This window comes from Podarcis cretensis, assembly GCF_951804945.1.
Source record: "Podarcis cretensis genome assembly, chromosome: 8".
In the NCBI taxonomy this organism is placed as follows: Eukaryota; Metazoa; Chordata; class Lepidosauria; order Squamata; family Lacertidae; genus Podarcis; species Podarcis cretensis.
Window position 1 is genome coordinate 6,451,473 of NC_137177.1, and position 23,030 is coordinate 6,474,502.

Consider the following 23,030-nt stretch of genomic DNA (forward strand, 5'->3'; position numbering starts at 1 on the left):
GAACCCGGTTCCCCAGATTACACCACACTGGCTCTCTCTTTTGCTGTTATTTATTACTATTACTATTACTATATTTGTCACCTGCCCTTTACCAGCAGGTCCCATGGCAAATCACAACAATATAAAATATAAAACAGTTAAAATGGAGTACAGTCACAAGAATAGTGTGGGTCAGATGTTTCAGGTGTAAACGGCCAAGATAAAGAGGTGTGTCTTTGGCATTTGCTGAAAACTGTATAGCAGACATGCCAGTTGTGCCTCTGTGGGGAGTTTCACAACTTAGGGGCTGCCACAGAGAAGGCCCTCTCCCTAAGCTATACCCCCTAAAACTCTCAGGGAGGTGGAACTACCAAACAGGTTCCCTCTGCTGGTCTTAACACCCAGGAGGGTTTATAGGGGAGGAGATGGCCTTCCAGATGTCGTTACTATTGTCAAGATGGGCTTCTAAGTATGGTTTGCAAGTACCGTATTTTTCGTCCCATAGGACGCTCTGTCCCATAGGACGCACCTAGTTTTTTTGGGGGGAAATAAAGGGAATTTTTTTTCTTTTATTTCCCCCCCAAAACCAGGTCGGGGAAACTGAACCAGGTCGAGGAACAGCGGGATGGCGACGCTGTGCCTCCCTGCTGTTCCCCGAGCTTGTGGGGCTGGCCGATGTCTGCCTGGCGCGAGGGGCGCTCTGCTTCAGGGCGCCCCTCACGCCGGGCGGCAGGCTGCTATCCGCAGCCTAAACAGCCCTGCGGGAACTCCCACAGGGCTGCCTAGGCTGCGGATGTGTTCCCGAAGTGCCGGGTGCTCTGCTTTCAGCACGCCCGGCGCTCCGGGAAACAGGCTGCTATCCGCAGCCTAGACAGCCCTGCGGGAATTCCCGCAGGGCTGCCTAGGCTGCGGGTGTCTTCCTGAAGCCTGGAGAGCAAGAGGGGTTGGTGCGCACCGACCCCTCTCGCTCTCCAAACTTCAGCGAAAGCCTGCATTTGCCCCATAGGATGCACCCAGATTTCCCCTTCATTTTTGGAGGGGAAAAAGTGCGTCCTATAGGGCGAAAAATACGGTATAAAAGCCAAGCAATTAAAATATAAACACCCATAATTAAAACACACGGTTATAATTAGCAGCAAAGCAGTCCCATTAAAACGCTGAAATATAAACACCCGTAATTAAAATATGCAAGAAAACAATCCCATTAAAGCAACACAGTAATTGAAAGAGGGAGGCTTGAGAGGAAAGAGGGAAAGAATTAGGTGTGCTTTAAAGAACTAGAAAGGGCCTTTTAAATTTCAGCAGGGAGATTATGTATCATCTAGAAAATCTAATAAATATTACCAAACATTACAACAACAACAAAAAGCAAATGAGAACATGTAGAATGCAGTCACCAAAATAATTTAAAAATACACACACATAACACAGAACAAATCTAAGCAGACAACCCCCACCTATTCCACATCGCCCCATCTGCTCAAGTAACCAATTACAATAATATTAATAATTATATCATTAATTGAGTAATGCCATTAACAATAATAACATTCAACTAACCCATAATCCTGGGCAGAAATATAGGTCTGCTGATCTTAAATGTTTTAAAAGTAGGTTCAGAAGACACACAGCCCTGCTTGCATGGACTCTGGGTGTTTGCATGCACAGAGGTCTATTCACCTCTCTCCACGTGGTCCATTTTTTAATCCTGGATGGTGCAGTGGTTAGAGTGCCATACTAGGACCTGAGGGACCGGGGTTCAAACCGCCACTCAGCCATGGAGATCTCTGGATGACCTTGGTCCATCTGGCACCCTCTCTCACCCTAACCTACCTCACAAGGTTGTTGTGGGGGTGAAAATGGTGAGAAGGACGATCTGTGCCATCATGAGCTCCTTGGAGGAAGGTGGGATATAAGCGCAACAAAGAATCTCTTGCATTGCAGAACTCGTGAGTTGGTGGCGGCACATGAATAATAATAATAATAATAATAATAATAATAATAATTTATTATTTATACCCCACCCATCTAGCTGGGTTTCCCCAGCCACTCTGGGCGGCTTCCAACAGAACACTAAAATACAATAACCTATTAGCGAGGGGACCTTCTCATAGGAGGTGCAGATGGTTGCCAAGGAAAGGACGAGCTTCTGTAGCTTGTCTTAGGAGCAATGTTATACGGCCAAGAGGGTAAAATGTAGCAGGAGGATACTAGTCCTCATTAATTCCACTGAATCCATGGGGTTCAACGTGAAGAGGAGTCCTGGGTTGAAGGCTTGTTGTTGACATGCAGAGGGGCCGGGAGGCCAGCTGGCAAGTCCAGCTCGGATGTCTCCTTCCATCGGCCCATGCTCAGACATAAATCAGCGACCCGAACTTCAAAAGCCAGGGCACGCAATTAGCAGAATGTACTGCGCACACAGAAGTAGGCGTGAGGCGTATGAAGTCATGCTTACAGCTACAGATTTATTAAACATAAATTAGAACAAAGAAACATGTCATCTCTCTCATGTCGTCTCAGAGAGAACAGCAAAAGCTATACACAAACGGAAGTTCCCAGCAAGCTGTGCTGGAATGTAAACAGACATGTGACATGCAACAATCTCATGCCTGTTCCTTAAGGTGGAATGGAAATGTCAACATCGCCCGCATGTTATGAATTCATTGTATGTTGTCCTGTATGATCTAGTTGAGATTCCCACTGTTCTGTGATTCCTCTTTTCTTTTCACCAAAGCCAGACTAAATGTCTTTCCTTCTGCAGTGTTGGATGGCAGGTTGAGAGGAGTTCCCTACCAGGACAGACTTTGCTCGTGTGCTCAAGACATCAATTCCATAAAACATATTTTGTTGCACTGTGCAAAATATGAGCAAGCCAGGGCTGAACTGATATTACCCTTCCTGGTATCTTTCCCGGGAAAATCAGAGGCTCACTATGTCAGGTTCCTATTGGAAGACCGGACAAATGCTAGAACATTAGCAGTGGCCAAGTTTTTATCTGTGGTTGCTAGAACCAATGATCCTATATTCTGAACGAAATGCTTGTTTAACCTGGAGGTAGGCTGTATGAATTGTGTATTGCTTTGTAACGATTTGTTGGGTCTCTGGACCATAATAAAGGTTGATGATGATGATTCCTCTCTCTTTGGCACAGGCCGTGTGGCTCGGGCCGTGACCTCCCCCGGCCAGCACACCTTGGGGCCGGACGACGTGGTGAGCTGCTGCCTCGATCTGAGCGTGCCCAGTATCTCCTTCCGTATCAATGGTTTCCCCGTCCAGGGCATGTTTGAGAACTTCAACCTGGACGGCCTCTTCTTCCCTGTGGTCAGCTTCTCTGCTGGCATCAAGTAAGCACAAAAATGAGAATCAGGCCCCAGACCTGTGCTCACCTAGAATCATAGAATCATAGAGTTGGAAGAGACCACAAGGGCCATCGAGTCCAACCCCCTGCCAAGCAGGAAACACCATCAGAGCACTCCTGACATATGGTTGTCAAGCCTCTGCTTAAAGACCTCCAAAGAAGGAGACTCCACCACACTCCTTGGCAGCAAATTCCACTGTCAAACAGCTCTTACGGTCAGGAAGTTCTTCCTAATGTTTAGGTGGAATCTTCTTTCTTGTAGTTTGGAACCATTGCTCCGTGTCCGCTTCTCTGGAGCAGCAGAAAACAACCTTTCTCCCTCCTCTATGTGACATCCTTTTATATATTTGAACATGGCTATCATATCACCCCTTAACCTCCTCTTCTCCAGGCTAAACATGCCCAGCTCCCTTAGCCGTTCCTCATAAGGCATCGTTTCCAGGCCTTTGACCATTTTGGTTGCCCTCCTCTGGACACGTTCCAATTTCTCAGTGTCCTTCTTGAACTGTGGTGCCCAGAACTGGACACAGTACTCCAGGTGAGGTCTGACCAGAGCAGAATACAGTGGCACTATTACTTCCCTTGATCTAGATGCTATACTCCTATTGATGCAGCCCAGAATTGCATTGGCTTTTTTAGCTGCCGCGTCACACTGTTGGCTCATGTCAAGTTTGTGGTCAACCAAGACTCCTAGATCCTTTCCTACTAAGGAAGAGGAATAATCCCTATCGAGTCAACATTCTGTTAGGAGGAGAATTCATTTTGGGCCTGTCCACACCTTGCCTTGATGCAGATTGCAAACCCTGCGTGCCTCCCTTTTAATTTCCCCCTCATCCCTGTGGCGTTCTTCTCCAACTCCTGTCATCCCACGATTTCTCCTCCTGAAATCGGAAGGTTCCCTGTGCTTTGAAAATCCGAATAGGAGAGCCACATCGCTTTAGATCTAGAGAAGAGAAAATTTGGGGGTAGCAGGAGCCGGACGAGTGAGTGTTTGGACTGGCCCCATTAGGTCCAGTCGTGACCGACTCTGGGGTTGCGGCACTCATCTCGCTTTATTGGCCAAGGGAGCCGGCTTCCGGGTCATGTGGCCAGCATGACTAAGGCGCTTCTGGCTAACAAGAGCAGCGCATGGAAATGCCGTTTACCTTCCCGCCAGAGTGGTACCTATTTATCTACTTGCACTTTGACGTGCTTTCAAACTGCTAGGTTGGCAGGAGCAGGGACCGAGCAACGGGAGCTCACCCAGTCACGGGGATTCAAACCACCAACCTTCTGATCGGCAAGTCCTAGGCTCTGTGGTTTAACCCACAGCGCCACCCGCGTCCCTTAGATTGCAGTTAGTACTGTCTATATTGCTACTTCATATTCTGTTTAGAATATAATTTTTGAAGAGAAAAGCCATAAACGCAACAGCAAAGGAAACCACCAGGAGCGGTAACATCTTCCCAATTGTTGGCTCTGGCCCCCTCCACCACTCGCATGCGGCCCCTGGAAAGTTGCTTTGTCAAAGAGCCCATCATGGCCGTTCAGAAAACTGGAGTGAGGTTCTGAGCCAATCAAGACCTGTGAGAATAGGGGCGGGGCAGCAGGGGCGGAGTTCTGTTGTTCAGCCCATAGGCGGGACAATGCTAATATTTCTAGCCTGCTTTTCCACCCAAAGACCTTTAAACAGTGGGTTCTTTCCTTAAGGGAATTACATTCCAACCAAAGAAGAATGGCTGGATAAATTATGCGAATACTTGGAAATAGCAAAGCTGACTGATTTGATAAGAAAAAACCAAAAAATATAATCCAGAAACAATTGAAATGTTTAAATGATTATTTATGTAGACAATGATTAAGTGTAAGGTATTGGTTGTGTTTAAAATAGATTTACGAAAGATTTAGAAAACTTATCGATTAGAATATTTGTATGAGATTGTACGGGGAAAATACAGAATAACAGATACAAATTTGCTTAAAATGTATATAGGAAGTGCAGTGTAAGCGATGGAAGTCAGTCAATGAAAGTTTATTATTGAGATATTTGTAGAATAAATTTGGAAGAAATTCTTCCAATTTTTCTCTTTCTTCCAATTTCTCTTCTTATTTTTTCGTTTTCCTTTTCTTCCTTTTTTCTTTTTGGTTCTTTTTTATATATGTGTGTTTATCTGAAAAATATACATATGTATGTATTTGTATGTATTTTGCTTGTGCTTTGTAATAATTATGTTAAATAAAATTTAATAATAATAAAATTTTAATTTTTTAAAAAAATTAACAGTAGGTTCTTTCCTTAAGGGGGACAGTGTCCAACTCTCTCTCTTTTGCCCCCCCCCCGCCAGGGTGAGGTTCCTCCTGGGGGGACGCCATGGGGACTTCAAGTTCCTGCCCCCACCGGGCTACGCCCCCTGCTACGAGGCCCTCCTGCCACGTGACAAGATGCGCGTGGAGCCCATCAAGGAGTATAAGCATGACTTCAACGGCTTCCGGAACCTTCTGGGACCCACGCAGTCCTTGTCCCACACTTCCTTCACGCCATACCCCGTGGATACCATCCAGGTAAAGGGGATAAGGAGAGCAAAGTGTGGGGAGGTGGTGGGGTCAGGTTGAACTTGGCCAGCCCAAAAGCCGAGCGATTTCTGGGGCAAGCAGTTGCCAGGTTTGCCAAAGGCTGGGCTATATAGGTAGTTAAAAGGTAAAGGTAAAGGGACCCCTGACTCTTAGGTCCAGTCACAGACGACTCTGGGGTTGCGGTGCTCATCTCGCTTTATTGGCCAAGGGAGCCGGTGTACAGCTTCCGGGTCATGTGGCCAGCATGACTAAGCCGCTTCTGGTGAACCAGAGCAGAGCCCAGAAACACTGTTTACCTTTCCGCTGGAGTGGTACCTATTTATCTACTTGCACTTCGTGCTTTCGAACTGCTAGGTTGGCAGGAACTGGGACCGAGCAATGGGAGCTCACCCCGTTGCGGGGATTCAAACCACCGACCTTCTGATCGGCAAGCCCTAGGCTTTGTGGTTTAGCCCACAGCACCACCCGCGTCCCTTTATATAGGTAGTTGTTGTTGTTTTAGTCGTTTAGTCATGTCCGCCTCTTCGTGACCCCATGGACCAGAGCACGCCAGGCAATCCTGTCTTCCACTGCCTCCCACAGTTTGGTCAAACTCATGCTGGTAGCTTCGAGAACACTGTCCAACCATCTCATCCTCTGTCGTCCCCTTCTCCTTGTGCCCTCCATCTTTCCCAACATCAGGGTCTTTTCCAGGGAGTCTTCTCTTCTCATGAGGTGGCCAAAGTCTTGGAGCCTCAGCTTCAGGATCTGTCCTTCCAGTGAGCACTCTGGGCTGATTTCCTTCAGAATGGAGAGGTTGGATCTTCTTGCAGTCCATGGGACTCTCAAGAGTCTCCTCCAGCACCATAATTCAAAAGCATCCATTCTTCAGCGATCAGCCTTCTTGATGGTCCAGCTCTCACTTCCATACATCACTACTGGGAAAATATAGGTAGTTAGGAATCACACCTGTGCCTCATCTCCTTGCTAACTTTCCTCTTTTCCTTTTCTGCAGATTGTACTGCCCCCCCATCTTGAGCGGATTCGGGAGAAACTGGCAGAGAACATCCATGAACTTTGGGCTTTGACTCGCATCGAGCAAGGGTGGACATATGGCCCCGTGAGTGTTCGGTGCCCACCAATGGGATTCCTGTTCCCCACCCCACCCCCAATTAATATATAGGTTGGGAAGCTGCCGTTTCCTTCTCCCCCAACTCACCTAAAAGAAGCTTGAGTTGGGCCTCTGAACCTTTAGTCGTGGCAAGTGAGGGAGGACAGGGGTAATTGAATTACATCCCATGCCTCTGCCCCCTTTTCAGATCCGGGATGACAACAAGCGCTTGCACCCATGTTTGCTGGATTTCCACAGCCTGCCCGAACCAGAACGCAATTACAACCTGCAGATGTCGGGAGAGACACTCAAGTGAGTTGGTGGTGGAGAAGCAAGCTCAATTCAAGTGGGTCAGCTTTTGGGGTGGGGGTGGGGGTGGGGGTAGGTATCCATTCTGCATTTGTAGGTCAGGGGGCAGGGGGCAGGATAAAACAGCAGGCCAGGGGTCAGCAAACTTTTTCAGCAGGAGGCTGGTCCACTGTCCCGCAGACCTTGTGGGGGCCGGACTATATTTTGAAGGAAAGAATGTGAAGAAATTCCTATGCCCCACAAATAACCCAGAGATGCATTTTAAATAAAAGGACACATTCTACTACAGTGCTACCTCGGGTTACAGACGCTTCATCTACACCTTACCTTTAAAGCACATGGCTTCTCTAAAAGAGTCATGGAAGTGTAGTTTACCCCTCATGGAGCTACAATTCCCAGCACTACTTATTATTATTATTATTATTATTATTATTATTATTATTATTATATGCAGTGGTACCTTGGGTTACATACGCTTCAGGTTACAGACGCTTCAGGTTACAGACTCCGCTAACCCAGAAATAGTACCTCGGGTTAAGAACTTTGCTTCAGGATGAGAACAGAAATCGTGCTCCGGTGGCGCGGTGGCAGCAGGAGGCCCCATTAGCTAAAGTGGTGCTTCAGGTTAAGAACAGTTTCAGGTTAAGAACGGACCTCCGGAACGAATTAAGTACTTAACCCGAGGTACCACTGTATATAAAAACACCAGGCAGGCCCCACAAATAACCCAGAGATGCATTCAAATTAAATCACACATTCTACTCATGTAAAAACACGCTGATTCCCGGACTGTCCACAGGCGGATTTAGAAGGCTCTTGGGCTGGATCCAGCCCCCAGTAGTTTGCCTACCCATGCGGTTGGCAATGGAAAAAAGGTCCTGGCAGTGCCAGGGTCCAGAAAAGGAAACAGAGAGGAAGTGAGAAAAACACAAGAGGATACGTCTTAGAGCAGAGGTGGGAATCCTGTTCTCTGTAGAAGGCTGCAGACACTTGGGTTACAAAAATGTGTGCATTAGAGCGTGCATAAAAACAAAGGTGTTGGTGAAAATAACACACCAGACTGGATTTCATTGCGGGAAAACGGCTTGCAGAAATGTGCATCTAAGTCAAGGCTGCATATAACAGCATGTTTATCGGGTGAGATTTACACTGGAGCGCTGATGAATTTTCATGACTGTGGTTTTTTAAAAGAAAAGAAATGGCAATGTGGGGAATGGAATTTAAGACTGTGGAAATGAGAAGCTGAGAGAACGAAAGCTGACAGATCATTCTGTCCCTATCACGAACCCAGCTTTCTATATACACACACACACACACACATACCAGCTTCATATTTGACAGATGGTATTGCCGGTAAATTGAACTCTGATTCAGTAGTCTCCTCCCCACTGAATTCCCTGTGAAAATCAGCCGTCACTGATTCATGGTTGCTGACTGAGATGAGTGGTGGAAAGGAATGTGGCTGGTAAGGACACAGCAGAGTTTATTTAACCCTTGCTCTGTCCCCTGCGGAGCTGTGATGGCCGAGTGGTTAAGGCGTTGGACTTGAAATCCAATGGGGACTCCCTGCGTAGGTTCGAATCCTGCTCACAGCGTGCTTATTTTGCGCGGGGTTTTGCTTGCAGAATCCAATTTAAACCACTCGCCTTTCTCCTCTCCCCGCGCCCTCCATCTGGAAGAGTAGACGACCAACAAGCGGCGCCGCTGCGAATTCGTTATCGCTAATCATTATTAGCCCACGTTTCCGCTCTCATTTTGGGACGCAGGTGGCGCTGTGGGTTAAAGCCTCAGCGCCTAGGGCTTGCCGATCGAAAGGTCGGCGGTTCGAATCCCTGCGGCGGGGTGCGCTCCCGCTGCTCGGTCCCAGCGCCTGCCAACCTAGCAGTTCGAAAGCACCTCCGGGTGCAAGTAGATAAATAGGGACCGCTTACCAGCGGGAAGGTAAACGGCGTTTCCGTGTGCGGCTCTGGCTCTGGCTCGCCAGAGCAGCGATGTCACGCTGGCCACGTGACCCGGAAGTGTCTCCGGACAGCGCTGGCCCCTGGCCTCTTAAGTGAGATGGGCGCACAACCCCAGAGTCTGTCAAGACTGGCCCGTACGGGCAGGGGTACCTTTACCTTTATCTTTTTACCTGTCCCCTGCAGGACCTTGCTTGCCTTGGGCTGCCATGTGGGGATGGCAGATGAGAAGGCTGAAGAGAACCTCAAGAAGACAAAGCTTCCCAAAACGTAGGTGGGCTGGTTGCTGCCTCCAGGCAGAGGCCAAAGTATGTGTGTGTGTGTTGGTTTGCTGGCAAGGTTACCTTCAATCGCCCCTCTGACATTTGGAAGGGTCTGTACTCAGTGATGAGCACATGCTCTGCTTACATAAGATTATTATTATTATTATTATTATTATTATTATTATTATTATTATTATTTTATCATTTGTACCCTGCCCATCTGACTGGAGAAGACCCTGCTGGATTGGGCCAGTCACCCATTTAGTTTAGCAGCCTGTTCCCACAGCGGCCAACCAGTTGCCCATGGAAAGCCCTCTTGTTGGAGGGCGGTTGGAGGATGGATGGCGGCTAACAGATTGAGGTTGAATCCTGACAAGACAGAAGTACTGTTTTTGGGGGACAGGGGGCGGGCTGGTGTGGGGGATTCGCTGGTCCTGAATGGGGTAACTGTGCCCCTGAGGGACCAGGTGGGAGTCATTCTGGACTCACAGCTGTCCATGGAGGTGCAGGTCAGTTCTGTGTCCAGGGCAGCTGTCTGCCAGCTCCATCTGGTACGCAGGCTGAGACCCTACCTGCCCGCGGACTTTCTCACCAGAGTGGTGCATGCTCTGGTTATCTCCCACTTGGACTACTGCAATGCGCTCTATGTGGGGCTACCTTTGAAGGTGACCCAGAAACTGCAACTAATCCAGAATGAGGCAGTGAGACTGGTGACTGGGAGCGGCCGCTGAGACCATATAACACCGGTCTTGAAAGATCTACATTGGCTCCCAGTACGTTTCCGAGCACAATTCAAAGTGTTAGTGCTGACCTTTCAAGCCCTATACAGCCTCAGCCCAGTATACCTGAAGGAGCGTCTCCACCCCCATTGTTCTGCCCGGACACTGAGGTCCAGTGCAGAGGGCCTTCTGGCGGTTCCCTCACTGAGAGAAGCCAAGTTACAGGGAACCAGGCAGAGGGCCTTCTCAGTAGTGGCACCTGCCCTGTGGAAAGCCCTCCTGTCAGATGTCAAAGAGAAGAACTACCAGACTTTTAGAAGACATCTGAAGGCAGCCCTGTTTAGGGAAGCTGTTAATGTTTAACAGACCACTGTATTTTAATACTTCGTAGGAAGCCGCCCAGAGTGGCTGGGGAAACCCAGCCAGATGGGAAGGGTATAAATAAATTATTATTATTATTATTATGATTCCCAGAAACTTGTATTCAGACATTGCTGCCTCCAACAGTGGCCGTAGAAGATAGCCATTGGGCCTAGATGCCACTTACCCTCTGTGAATTTATCCAATCCTTTTGTAAAACCACCCAACTTCATGTCCACCACCCCATCTTTAGAGGGTCAAGTTATGTACAGTTTTGATCCCTGGCATCTCCAGTTAAAAATTGCTAAGAGACTCCTTCCCAATACTGTGTTGTTGCCTTTCATTGGCATAATTTTAACAATACAAAGTCATACAGGTACATTAATAATCCCAGCACGTAAAATATATGAAAGACTAGTTCTTCGTGCTACATGATACCTACAGACAGAGTCTGTTCTGCCTTAAGAGTGTTACATAGAATCATAGAGTTGGAAGAGACCACAAGGGCCATCGAGTCCAACCCCCTGCCAAGCAGGAAACACCATCAGAGCACTCCTGACATATGGTTGTCAAGCCTCTGCTTAAAGACCTCCAAAGAAGGAGACTCCACCACACTCCTTGGCAGCAAATTCCACTGTCGAACAGCTCTTACTGTCAAAATGCTCTTACTTACAGAATGCAGCCTTGCAGCTTTTGCCAGCTGCCCATCCCTTGCTCTGTTTACCATCTAGGCTGATGAAGAACACAAATGTGCAAAGAACTGGCTTTGATGGGAGTGCTTGGTGCAGAATTAGGAATTGCAGCCCTGGCTATGCAATGTTGGCTTGCCATTGGAGACGGGACAGTTGATTTGCTGGCCTGTTTCCCCACCAAGCAGATACAGAATTGTTTATTTGTCCGGATGGGCAAATGAGCTGGTGAAGGCGAGGGGAATGGTGTCCCAAATAGCTCAGTGTCTGCGAACAGGTGGAAAGAAAGGCTGGGGGGGGGCGTTCGCCTTGCTCTAAAGCCCTGCTTTGATCCTCATGACAGGTACATGATGTCCAATGGCTACAAACCAGCGCCGCTGGATCTCAACCACATCAAGTTAACTCCAGCCCAGAACACCCTGGTGGACAAACTGGCAGAGAATGGGCACAATGTCTGGGCAAGAGATCGTGTCCAGCAGGGCTGGACCTATAGTGTTGTGCAGGTATGGTATACCAGTTGCCATGAGAGTGATGCTTAGCAAAGGCTACAACCCAGAGTATGGCAGGGTTCTAGGTGACGGGGGAGGAAGGAAAGCTTAAAGTTAAACCAGAGGTAGCCAACTCCCATCTCTTGCAGGGGCTCAATTAGTGTCAGCGCCTTCCGTCAAGAGCTTGGGTGTAACCTTTGACGCCTCCCTTTCCATGGAGGAGCAGGTTGCAGCCACAGCAAAGGTGGCATTTTTCCATCTCCGCCGTATTAAGCAGTTGGTCCCTTACCTTTCTCGCCCTGATCTGGCCACAGTGATCCATGCAACGGTCACCTCCAGGCTTGATTATTGTAACTCGCTCTACGCAGGGCTACCCTTGAAGCTGACCCAGAAACTCCGGCGGGTGCAGAATGTCGCGGGATCACGTTCATCCAGTGCTTTACCAACGGCACTGGCTCCCGGTGGAGTACAGGGTCAGGTTCAAGGTGCTGGTTTTGACCTTTAAAGCCCTATGCGGCCTAGGACCCACGTACCTACGGGACCGCCTCTCCTGGTATGCCCCGCGGAGGACCTTAAGGTCCACAAATGACAACATTTTGGAGGTCCCAGGTCGCAAGGTGGTTAGATTGGTCTCAACTAGGGCCAGGGCCTTTTCAGTACTGGCCCCAACTTGGTGGAATGCTCTGTCCCAAGAGACTAGGGCCCTGCAGGACTTGATATCTTTCCGCAGCGCCTGCAAGACAGAGCTGTTCCGCCTGGCCTTTGGTTTGGACTCAGTCTGACCCTTATGTTTCCCTCCCCTTATGGTATTGATCTATGGGCTATTATTAAAATGAGGCTGCATTTTAAATTGGTTTCCCCCCCTCCCCTATTATGTTTTTATTGTAATTTTACTGGTGTTAGCTGCCCTCAGCCCGGCTCTGGCCAGGGAGGGCGGGGTATAAATTAAAAAGAAAAAAGAAAAAGAAAAATGTAATGGTCATTGTGTCACAGGAGTCAGATGTTCTGACTTAAGCCAGAAAGAGAAGCTGTGAGCCAGGATTCCTGAGTCCTCTGTTTTGCTCCTTCCACCTTTCTAGTCAGGCGTACAGTGGTGCCTCGTAAGACGAAAAGAATCCGTTCCGCGAGTCTCTTCGTCTAGCGGTTTTTTCGTCTTGCGAAGCAAGCCCATTGGCGGCTTAGCAGATTAGCGCTATTAGCAGCTTAGCGGCTTTTAGCAGCTTTTAGCGGCTTAGCGGCTTAGCGGATCAGCTGATAAGCGGTTTAGAGGCTTAGAAAAAGGGGGGGGAGGGGAAAAAACCCGCAGGAACTCGCAAGACATTTTCGTCTTGCGAAGCAAGCCCATAGGGAAATTCGTTTTGCGAAGCGCCTCCAAAACGGAAAACCCTTTCGTCTAGCGGGTTTTCCGTCTTGCGAGGTGTTCGTCTTGCGGGGCACCACTGTACTTTGTTCAACATAAGGGATACCTGTGTTTATGTTGTGTGGAGCATACCAGGGATGGGGAACCTTCTTGGCTCAGTGGGCCAGATGGTTTTCTCCACCCATCCAACTTTCCTGCCTGTCCTCTGACGTCATGGTGACGTCAGGTGACTAATAGGTGTGCGATACAGTCCACCCATCAAAGTTGACCTGTGGGGTGGGAGAGGGGTCTGTTTCACCAGCAAGTTCCCTGCACCAGCGAAGCAGCACCCGGCAGGATTGAGCCCTGCCTTCACCCACCTGTCAGTTGACATCACCTGCGGATGCCAGCTGATGGGCAGGTAGGTGTGGTTTTGGGAAACAGGCCTGTCTTATGGGTGTGTTTTCTGCTGTGCCCTTCTTAGGACATCAAAAACAAACGGAACCCCCGCCTGGTGCCCTACAGCCTGCTAGATGAGAGAACTAAGAAAACGAACCGGGACAGCCTGCGCGAAGCGGTCCGCACCCTAATCGGCTATGGATACAACATCGAACCACCAGACCAGGAAGCCAGTGAGCGTTCTTCTGCTCCCCCCGAGTTTGCTCTTCTTCCAGTCTTAGAGGGAGAGCTCATAAGAGCAGGGCAGAACAGCTAGGAGAGGCACACAGGCCTGTCTGGCTAATGAGACAGTTATCGAAAGCTGTGCTCTCGGTGCCTTTGGAGCCTAAGTGGTTGGTGGCTGGGGGCAGAGCCTTTTGGGTGGTGGTGCCTCGTTTACGGAAAACCCTTCCAGAATTATTTGTTTGACGCCACCTCTCCTCTATTTTCAGTGACAGCTTTAGATGGTTTTAGTTGCCTGGGCCATTGATGAACTAATATGAAGCTGCTTCTATTTATTTATTGCAGGGATATTATATGGGGGAGGCGCATTTGAGCTGGAAAGGCAAAGGTTTAGAATGTTTTAAGATCATATTTCAAATAAATAAATGTAGCAGAATGTGCTACCTGAGACTGCAGAAGAGTAGAATTGCAGGTTTGCTTTCCCTGTATTTCTTTTTAAACCTCCTTATGCACAAAACCCCCAAATTTAAAGAGGAGGGATTCTAACTCAGCTTTCTCCCTGGCATTCTAGTTTTCTACCTGCATTACCTTTCTGCTTGCAGAAAGCTGGCACGCAAAAACAAGTTTAAGCTAAAATCTTGTCCCTGACATGCTTGTATTCCAAATATGGAGAAGTTCTGATGTCAGGGAGAACAATCTGGACTCCCATCTGCAGTCTGGAGTTGTACAATCTCAGATACTCAGGGCTATGTGATCCATCTGAATGCGTGACTGGGCTCTCTGCCTAGAGGAGAGTGAACAGAACATGGTGACAGAGCCTGTAGATCTGTAAGCAGGCAACATTACCATTGTATGTCCTCACTTCTTCCTGGGCCTCCTCAACAGGTCAGGAGCTGACCAAGGGCCGATCAGAGAAGGTCCGCATTTTCCGCGCCGAACAGTTCTACGCAGTGAAATCAGGCAAATGGTACTTTGAATTTGAGGCCGTCACAACGGGAGAGATGCGAGTAGGGTGGGCACGACCCAACGTGCGGCCCGACGTGGAACTGGGAGCGGATGAGCTTTCCTACGTTTTCAACGGACACCGGGTGAGTCAGAGGGGATGAACTACGGCCCCATTTGCACCATACGTCTAAAGCTCTGTGATGCCACTTTAGAATAGAATCGTAGGATTGTAGCGTTGGGAGGGACCCCAGGGGTCCTCTAGTCCACCCCACTGTGGTACTTTAAACAGTCATATTGGAAGACACAAGATCTACCCACCTTGGAAGAATGGCAGATGAAAGTAATGGACTATATGGAATTGGCGGAAATGACTGGCAGAATCCGAGACCAGGGAGAAGAGTTGGTGGAAGAAGATTGGAAGAAATTTAAAGATTATTTACAGAAACACTGTAAAATTATTGAATGCTAAAATGATGTTGGAACGAAATGAAGTGGTCTTAGCAATAAGGTTAAAAGGAATATGTAAAAATGGATTGATATTAGATGAAAATTCGAAATTATAATATGTGAAGACAAAGAACTAAGAGAAAACAGAGAGGGTATGGATTTGCTGAACTAACTATTTGAATTGGAATACAAAAAAGGGAGGTGTGAGGAAGTCATGAAAATAAGTAAATGAACTGTAAGATATAGAAAGACGGATTTGTTTTTAATTGTTTTTGTTTTTTTGCTAGTATTTGTATTTTTTGTGTTTCTTTTTATCATTTTTGTAACTTTTTTCTTGTGGAAACTTTAATAAATATTACTTTAAAAAAAAAAAAAAACCAGTCATGACTTCGCCCAAAGAATTATGGGAGCTGTAGATTGTTAGAGGCGCTGAGAGTTATTAAGAGGCTCGCTATTCTCTCAGAGTTACCATGCTTTTTCTGGTGCTCCTTGGAAGAGTGACTGGTGGTTAAAACGCTCTGGAAATTGTGGCTCTTTGACATGGGTAGGCAAACTAAGGCCCGGGGGCCAGATCTGACCCAACTGCCTTCTAAATCCAGCCCCTGGACAGTGCAGGAATCAGTGTGTTTTTACATGAGTAGAATGTGTCCTTTTCTTCAAAATGCATCTCTGGGTTATTTATGGCACCTGCCTGGTGTTTTCACATGAGTAGAATGTGTCCTTTTATTTAAAATGCATCTCTGGGTTATTTGTGGGGCATAGGGATTCATTCATTTCCCCCCCAAAAAAATATAGTCCGGCCCCCCACAAGGTCTGAGGGACAGTGGACCAGCCCCCTACTGAAAAAGTTTGCTGACCCCTTGCTCTTTGAGGTGGACGGGGTCTTCCAACAACTCTCCACACCCTTAGCTCCCAGAATTCTTTAGGGGGAAGCCATAACTGTTTAAAGTTGTATCATGTGTTTTTTAAATGTGTGTCAGACATGGTCCAAGTAAAACTATTCCTCCATTTAGTTCACTGTTGTCCGCACTGACAGGCAACAGCCCTTCAGAATTTGGGTCTCTCCCAAATGCTATCTTAAGTTGCCGTTCAGGGTCTTAACAAATGGCAGGTCCCAGAATTCCTTGGGGGAAGCCGTGACGACTGTTTAAAAGTGCTGTCAGAGCTCTTTAAATGTATGCTACGCCCATAGCTGTCAAGCGTCCCTTATTTGGCGGGACAGTCCCTTATCCCAGCGCCATGTCCCGCCGCTGTCCCTTACTGATGATGTCCCTTAAATAAGCTACTGAAGGTAATGGGGCCCTTTCTATGTCCAGCTGTCCTTTGTCAACAACAAATTGTTGCTTCTTTTCATGTTGAATATATGCTATATGGTAATTTATGGACCTAATAGGTATCTAAAGCCATTTGCACGCAGCAAAATCCCTTATTTTCGAGGCTGCTGGTCCCTTATTTTTAAATCTGTAAGTTGACAGCTATGGCTGCACGCCCCTCATCCTGGGGGGGGTGGACCCCGCTAGGCACGTCCTGCTTTGTGTCTCCCCTTCCTGCTACCTGTTACCTGATCCTTCCCCCCTTTTCCAACCTCCTATCCTTCAGGGCCAGCGCTGGCACATGGGCAGCGAGCCTTTTGGCCGCCCGTGGCAACCGGGGGACGTGGTGGGCTGCATGATAGACCTCACCGACAACAATATCATGTTCACGCTCAATGGGGAGATGCTGATCAGCGATTCGGGGTCGGAGTTGGCCTTCAAAGATATTGAGATCGGGGACGGTAAGTAGAGGACTCAGGTTCTCTCTCTCTCTCCCTTTTTTTTGCTCATGGGCCACATGAAGAACTTGCAGGGTTTCTTTGTCAGCTACAAGGAGAATAGAACACTCCAGTGCAGCGGTTCTCAACCTGTGGATCCCCAGGTGTTGTTGGACTACAACTCCCATCATCCCTGAGCTCTGGCCCTGCTAGCTAGGGGTGATGGGAGTTGTAGTTCAACAACATCTGGGGACCCACAGGTTGAGAAAGGCTGCTCTAGTGCATGGGTAGGCAAACTAAGGCCCGGGGGCTGGATCCGGTGGTTTACCAAAAAGTGGTTTACCAAAAGTGGTCAAGATATTAACATGAAATTTCATATATAGCTATATAATCTGTAGTGTAGTAAGATAAAACCTTTTGGAGCAGGCATTTTCAAAAAAAAGTTTTTTATGAACCGCCCTAGTAGGGCAGTAATTGTTCCTTGATCATTTTTCACCCCCCTCCATGATGGTACCTTGTTGGGACCCCCCCTCTTCTTACGCCACTGGATGCAGAACTCGGCACCCAGCCCGGTACCAAATTCTGTGCTTATGTCTTTCCTTGAGCTGTGCAATAATTAATATTAAGTACGTTTCTGAGCACAATTCAAAGTGTTGGTGCTGACCTTTAAAGCCCTAAACGGCCTCGGTCCAGTATACCTGGAGTGTCTGCACCCCCATAGTTCTGTCCGGACACTGAGGTCCAGCGCCGAGGGCCTTCTGGTGGTTCCCTCCCTGCGAGAAGCCAAGTTACAGGGAACCAGGCAGAGAGCCTTCTCGGTGGTGGCGCCCGCCCTGTGGAACGCCCTCCCACCAGATGTCAAAGAGAAAAACAGCTACCAGACTTTTAGAAGACATCTGAAGGCAGCCCTGTTTAGGGAAGCTTTTAATGTTTGATAGGTTATTGTATTTTAGTGTTTTGTTGGAAGCCGCCCTGAGTGGCTGGGGAAACCCAGCCAGATGGGCAGGGTATAAATACTAAATTATTATTATTATTATTATTATTATTATTATTATTATTATTATCCAAAGCAGCTCCGATGGGCTCTAGTGATGGGCCCCAAGAAAACTGGGTTTTTAATTCCCTCCCCCCCCCCCCCGTGTGGCTTTGCAGGTTTCATCCCGGTGTGCAGCTTGGGCTTGTCCCAGGTGGGGCGCCTCAACCTGGGCCAGGATGTCAGCAGCCTGCGCTACTTCACCATCTGCGGCCTGCAAGAAGGCTTTGAGCCCTTCGCTATCAACATGAAGCGGGACATCACCATGTGGTTCAGCAAGAGCCTGCCCCAGTTCTCGACGGTGCCCACGGAGCACCCACATTATGAGGTGAGCTTTGCCACGCTTGCGCGAACTGAGGCCTGGGGGGGGGGAAGGGACACCCCAGAGAGATGGGATTTGTAGAGCGATGCCTGCAGAGAACATTCTAGAACATTCTAGAACATTCTAGAAGCCCAGTTTGTGAGGAAAAGAGCAAACACCTCCTTCGCCTCACTTCAGAGGGCATTCTTTGGCAGAATGAAAGTTTGGAGGGTGGGAATGTGAGGGAACTTGAGGAATGATTTTTTTCAAAAAAAAAATTCATTTAAATGCTTTATTTTTCATTTTTTAAATATATATACATTTTATTAGTTTTTTTAACATATCATTTCCAACAATCATATAGCATAACTTCTCATCTTATACAATATTTTAGACTTCCGTCAACACCTCTGATGATTTTCCGTTCTTTATCACTTATTCTGCATTTCTTAATTTCTCTGTTACTCTTAATGATCATTAACTAATAATTCTCCTCGTAGTCTTTCTTGAAATATTTCAAATAGTCTTCCTTACAGAACATCTTGCAGTCCTACTGGCGTAATCTGTTCATTACAATCGCTTTTTAAATAGTTCATATAGTTCATATATTTACTCCAGTCTTCTAAGAATCTCTGGTCCCGCAGGTTTTGAATCCGTCCTGTTAATTTATCCAATTCTGCATAGTCTATAAATGCTTTACTATTCATTTTCCATATATATATACACACAACATGTAGTCATCTTCATTTCAGTCATTCCAATAAAAATTTACAAAAGATACATACTGTTGTGTATTGAGTCAAAGGATTTTATATCTGTATTATTATTGTCTGTATTTGCATTAGGGTGAAGTAACTGCCTTTTGGTTCCAGAGGGTACAGCTACTATTGGTTCATTTAAGCTGCTGTATTTGGATCCTCTGTCTTATTGGTTTCCTCCAAAAGGCAGGACTATGATTGCCTGATATTGTTCCCTCCAAAATGTATCCTTTCTAGCTAGTTCCCTGTCCCTATAAATGTAGCTCTCCCCTCCTCAGGTCTTAGTCTTGTTGCTTTAATAAAGAAGTGTTACTAGAGAGCTGTCTCCAGCATATTATGTCAAGAGAGCTGAAATCACAAACCCCACGTCACAACAACTGGCGACGAGGATGGGATCCGGAATGCTGAGGAGCGGTTAAACGCAGCCCTGCCTCAGAGTCCGGATTGTAGCTAAGAACAAGACTCACTGGCCAGCTGAGAAGACGACCCTGCCCACAGGACAATGGAGAGTCCAAGGGTATTGGAGCCCTTCCAGCCATCAGAGCCCCACACGTGGGAAGACTACGTCGAACGCTTCGAGTTCTTCGCAGTGGCTCAAGGGATCACCGATGCCAGCAAAAGAAGGGCCACATTCCTGAGCTACTGTGGGCCTGAGACCTTCACGCTGGCCAAGGCATTGCTTGCCCCAGCGAAGCTAAGTGAGACATCTCTCAAAGGTATTCTTACCTGCCTAACAAGCCATTTAGCGCCTACTGAGACCAAGATGGCCCGGCGGATGGAGTTTCATAAGAGGCAGCAGTGTGCTGGGGAGTCTCTATCTGCATTTCTAGCTGAACTGCGGAAGCTTGCTCAGCACTGCGACTTCCAAGATCTGGAAGAGACTCTCCTGGATCGGTTTGTCGGTGGTCTGAGCAGCAAGAAAGCCAGAAGACGCATCGTGGCTAAAGAAGAGGTTACCCTTGCTTCAGCCTTGAAGGAGGCCACCGCCACGGAGAATTATGAAAGAGAGGAGCTTGATGCCAGTCGCAGGGTCCCTAAGCCACAGATAGAAGTTGCGCATGCCATGGACGAGCTAGAGGCTACTCCGAGCCAGAGCCCAGTCCGTGGGGTCGAGTCAGTGCATCAGCCCTGCACAGTGCACAAAGATCACCGAGGCAGGTGCCCTGGTTGTGGCGGAAACCATGAGCAGAAGAGTTGTCGTTTCCGGGATGCTATGTGCCGGACGTGCGGAAAGACAGGTCACATCGCCAGGGTCTGTAGATCGGCGGCGTTGGGAGCGACAGGAGCACCTAGACTGGAGCATCGCAGATCGGCCACAGCGAACCATGTTCTAAAGGACTGCCACTACGTAACGGAGATCAACGGGAGGGTCGTGCAGTTTCCAGCGCAAGGCAAGGCACACGTCAAGGTGAAGATTGAGGGTCAGCTGTGCGACATGGAGGTGGACTCCGGATCTGGATTCACTATCGTGTCGGACCAGACCGCGAGGACATTCTTCCCCAGGGGTAAGTTGCCCCCTCTGGAGCCCTTCCCGGCAACTTTGCAGTCATACTTGGCAGGCCGCATCCATGTCATGGGAATGTGTGCCGTGAGAGTACAGTTCTGGGATAAACAGGCGGTACTCAAACTGGTGATTGCGAAGGGCAGTCGCCCCAGTCTCCTGGGCACTGACTGGTTTCCCGCCCTGGGACTGAGTATATCAGGGCTTAATTCAATCCAAACCTGCCCTGAGATGAGCGAGGCATTATGCAAAGAATTTGCTGGTCTCTTTAATGGAAAACTGGGTTGTTATAAAGGGCCCCCAGTTGACTTCGAATTGGACCCTGGGGTGGCCCCAATCCGACTCAAACCAAGGCGAGTGCCATTTGCACTGCAACCCAAGATCGAAGCAGAGCTGGATAAATTGGTCAAGCAGGGAGTTCTCTCACCCATGGACTCCGCTAAGTGGGAGACTCCAATCGTCACGCCCCTTAAAGCAAATGGGGAAGTCAGGATCTGTGCTGATTACAAATGTACTATCAATAAGGCACTCAGGGGAAACTCATACCCCATTCCAGTCGTATCACATCTGTTGGCTAAACTGGCTGGGGGCAAGGTGTTCACCAAACTTGACCTGGCACAAGCTTACCAACAGCTGCCAGTAACCCCACAATCAGCGGAAGCACAGACTATTGTCACACATAAAGGGGCGTTCAGAGTTAACAGATTACAATTTGGAGTTTGTGTGGCCCCAGGGATTTTTCAAGGGCTCATGGAACGCCTGTTAAGAGGTCTGCCGGGGGTCTTGCCATTTTTTGATGACGTTTTGATTGCTGGAAAAGACCCACAGGAACTGGTTGCGCATGTCCGTGCAGTGTTGCTCAAGTTCAAGGAGGTGGGGTTGCAACTAAAAAAGGAAAAATGCAGTTTTGGGTGCCAACTGTGGAATTCTTGGGGTTTAAAATTGATGCATCAGGCATCCACCCCACAGATGCTAAGGTTAAGGCCATCATCGAGGCACCACGACCACAGAACAAGACGGAGTTGCAGTCATTCCTGGGACTTATTAACTTTTATCATTCGTTCTTACCCCAGAAAGCTTCGGTAGCTGAACCATTACATAGACTGTTGCAGAAAAAGAATGTGTGGCGATGGGGGCAGGAGCAGCAGAAGGCTTTTGACTCCTTGCGAGGAATGCTGAGTAGCAAGAGCGTCCTTGCTCATTATGATGAATCGAAGCCGCTGGTCCTGGCATGTGATGCCTCTCAATACGGCCTGGGGGCGGTGCTGAGTCATAGGGAACCGGATGGGTCGGAAAAGCCCATCTATTTCTATTCCCGTACGTTGTCGCCCACGGAGCGCAACTATGCTCAAATTGACAAAGAAGCGCTTGCAATTGTGGCAGGAATCAAAAAGTTCCATGATTATGTGTACGGTCGTCATTTCTCCATTGAAACGGACCACAAACCACTGTTGGGGTTGTTCAACCCGAACAAACAAACGCCACAAATTCTCTCCCCCAGAATGTTGCGTTCGTCTATATTCCTGAACGGGTTCCAGTACACCTTGACCCATGTGCCAGGGAAACGGTTGTGCCACGCTGATGCGCTGAGTTGATTGCCCCTTCCTGGCGGGAGCAATGAGGATCCTGCTCCAGCGGAGCACATAATGATGCTGGAAACACTTCCGGGGGCTCCTGTAACGGCTACTGATATTGCTGAGAAAACGAGGAAAGATGCTGTTCTCTCCTGTGTGCTCACTTGGGTGGGGAGGGGGTGGCCAGGTGGTCCGCATGAAGACAAATTCAGGCCTTATGCTACAAGGCAGCACGAGTTATCCATGCATAAGGGTTGTCTCCTGTGGGGAGATAGGGTGATCATCCCAGCACCACTGAGAAACAGGGTTCTTGAGACGCTTCACATGGGACACCCGGGAATGGTCAGGATGAAGTCGCTAGCCCGATGTTATGTGTGGTGGCCTGGAATGGACCAGAACATAGAACAATGGGTACGAACATGCAAGGCATGCCAAGAGGTGCGGCCAGAAGTGGCCAGAGCACCAGTTCACTGGTGGGAGCAGTCCAGATCTCCCTGGAGCCGGCTGCACTTAGATTTTGCTGGGCCATTCCAGGGGAAGGTCTTTTTGGTTATCGTCGATGCATATTCCAAATGGTTAGAAGTGGCGATGGTCCCTAGCATGGCATCAGCTGCCGTAATCAAGGTGTTGAGGCAGCTGTTTGCAACCCACGGGTTACCTGAGACCATTGTATCAGATAATGGGGCAGCTTTTGTATCCCAAGAATTCAGGGCATTCTTGGCTGATAACTTCATAAGAAGGGTCACATCCGCGCCCTTTCACCCATCCTCCAATGGGCAGGCGGAGCGCATGGTAAGAACAGCCAAAGAATCCATTGCGCGCTTAATGGAGGGTAACTGGTCAGCTCGCATCGCGCGAATGTTATTTTTGCAGCATGCGACGCCGTGTACTGCGACGGGCAAGTCGCCAGCTGAGCTGCTCTTGGGTAGAAGATTGGTAACGGTGTTGGATTATGTCCACCCGGATAAAATGCCAAACCGTAATTCAAGAGCAAA

At 48.3% G+C, this 23,030-nt stretch overlaps 1 protein-coding gene across 1 annotated transcript in view; it reads left to right on the forward strand.

Moving 5' to 3' along the window:
- Nucleotides 1–23,030, forward strand: part of RYR1 (ryanodine receptor 1) — a 220,706-nt gene that overhangs the window by 69,184 nt on the left and 128,492 nt on the right. Inside the window, exons 19-28 of the mRNA XM_079989357.1 lie at nucleotides 3,131–3,323; nucleotides 5,662–5,878; nucleotides 6,885–6,989; nucleotides 7,189–7,292; nucleotides 9,434–9,517; nucleotides 11,622–11,781; nucleotides 13,590–13,737; nucleotides 14,612–14,814; nucleotides 16,718–16,892; nucleotides 18,021–18,229. Of these exons, the coding sequence (XP_079845483.1) occupies nucleotides 3,131–3,323; nucleotides 5,662–5,878; nucleotides 6,885–6,989; nucleotides 7,189–7,292; nucleotides 9,434–9,517; nucleotides 11,622–11,781; nucleotides 13,590–13,737; nucleotides 14,612–14,814; nucleotides 16,718–16,892; nucleotides 18,021–18,229 (1,598 nt within the window). The remainder of the gene's footprint in view (nucleotides 1–3,130; nucleotides 3,324–5,661; nucleotides 5,879–6,884; nucleotides 6,990–7,188; nucleotides 7,293–9,433; nucleotides 9,518–11,621; nucleotides 11,782–13,589; nucleotides 13,738–14,611; nucleotides 14,815–16,717; nucleotides 16,893–18,020; nucleotides 18,230–23,030) is intronic.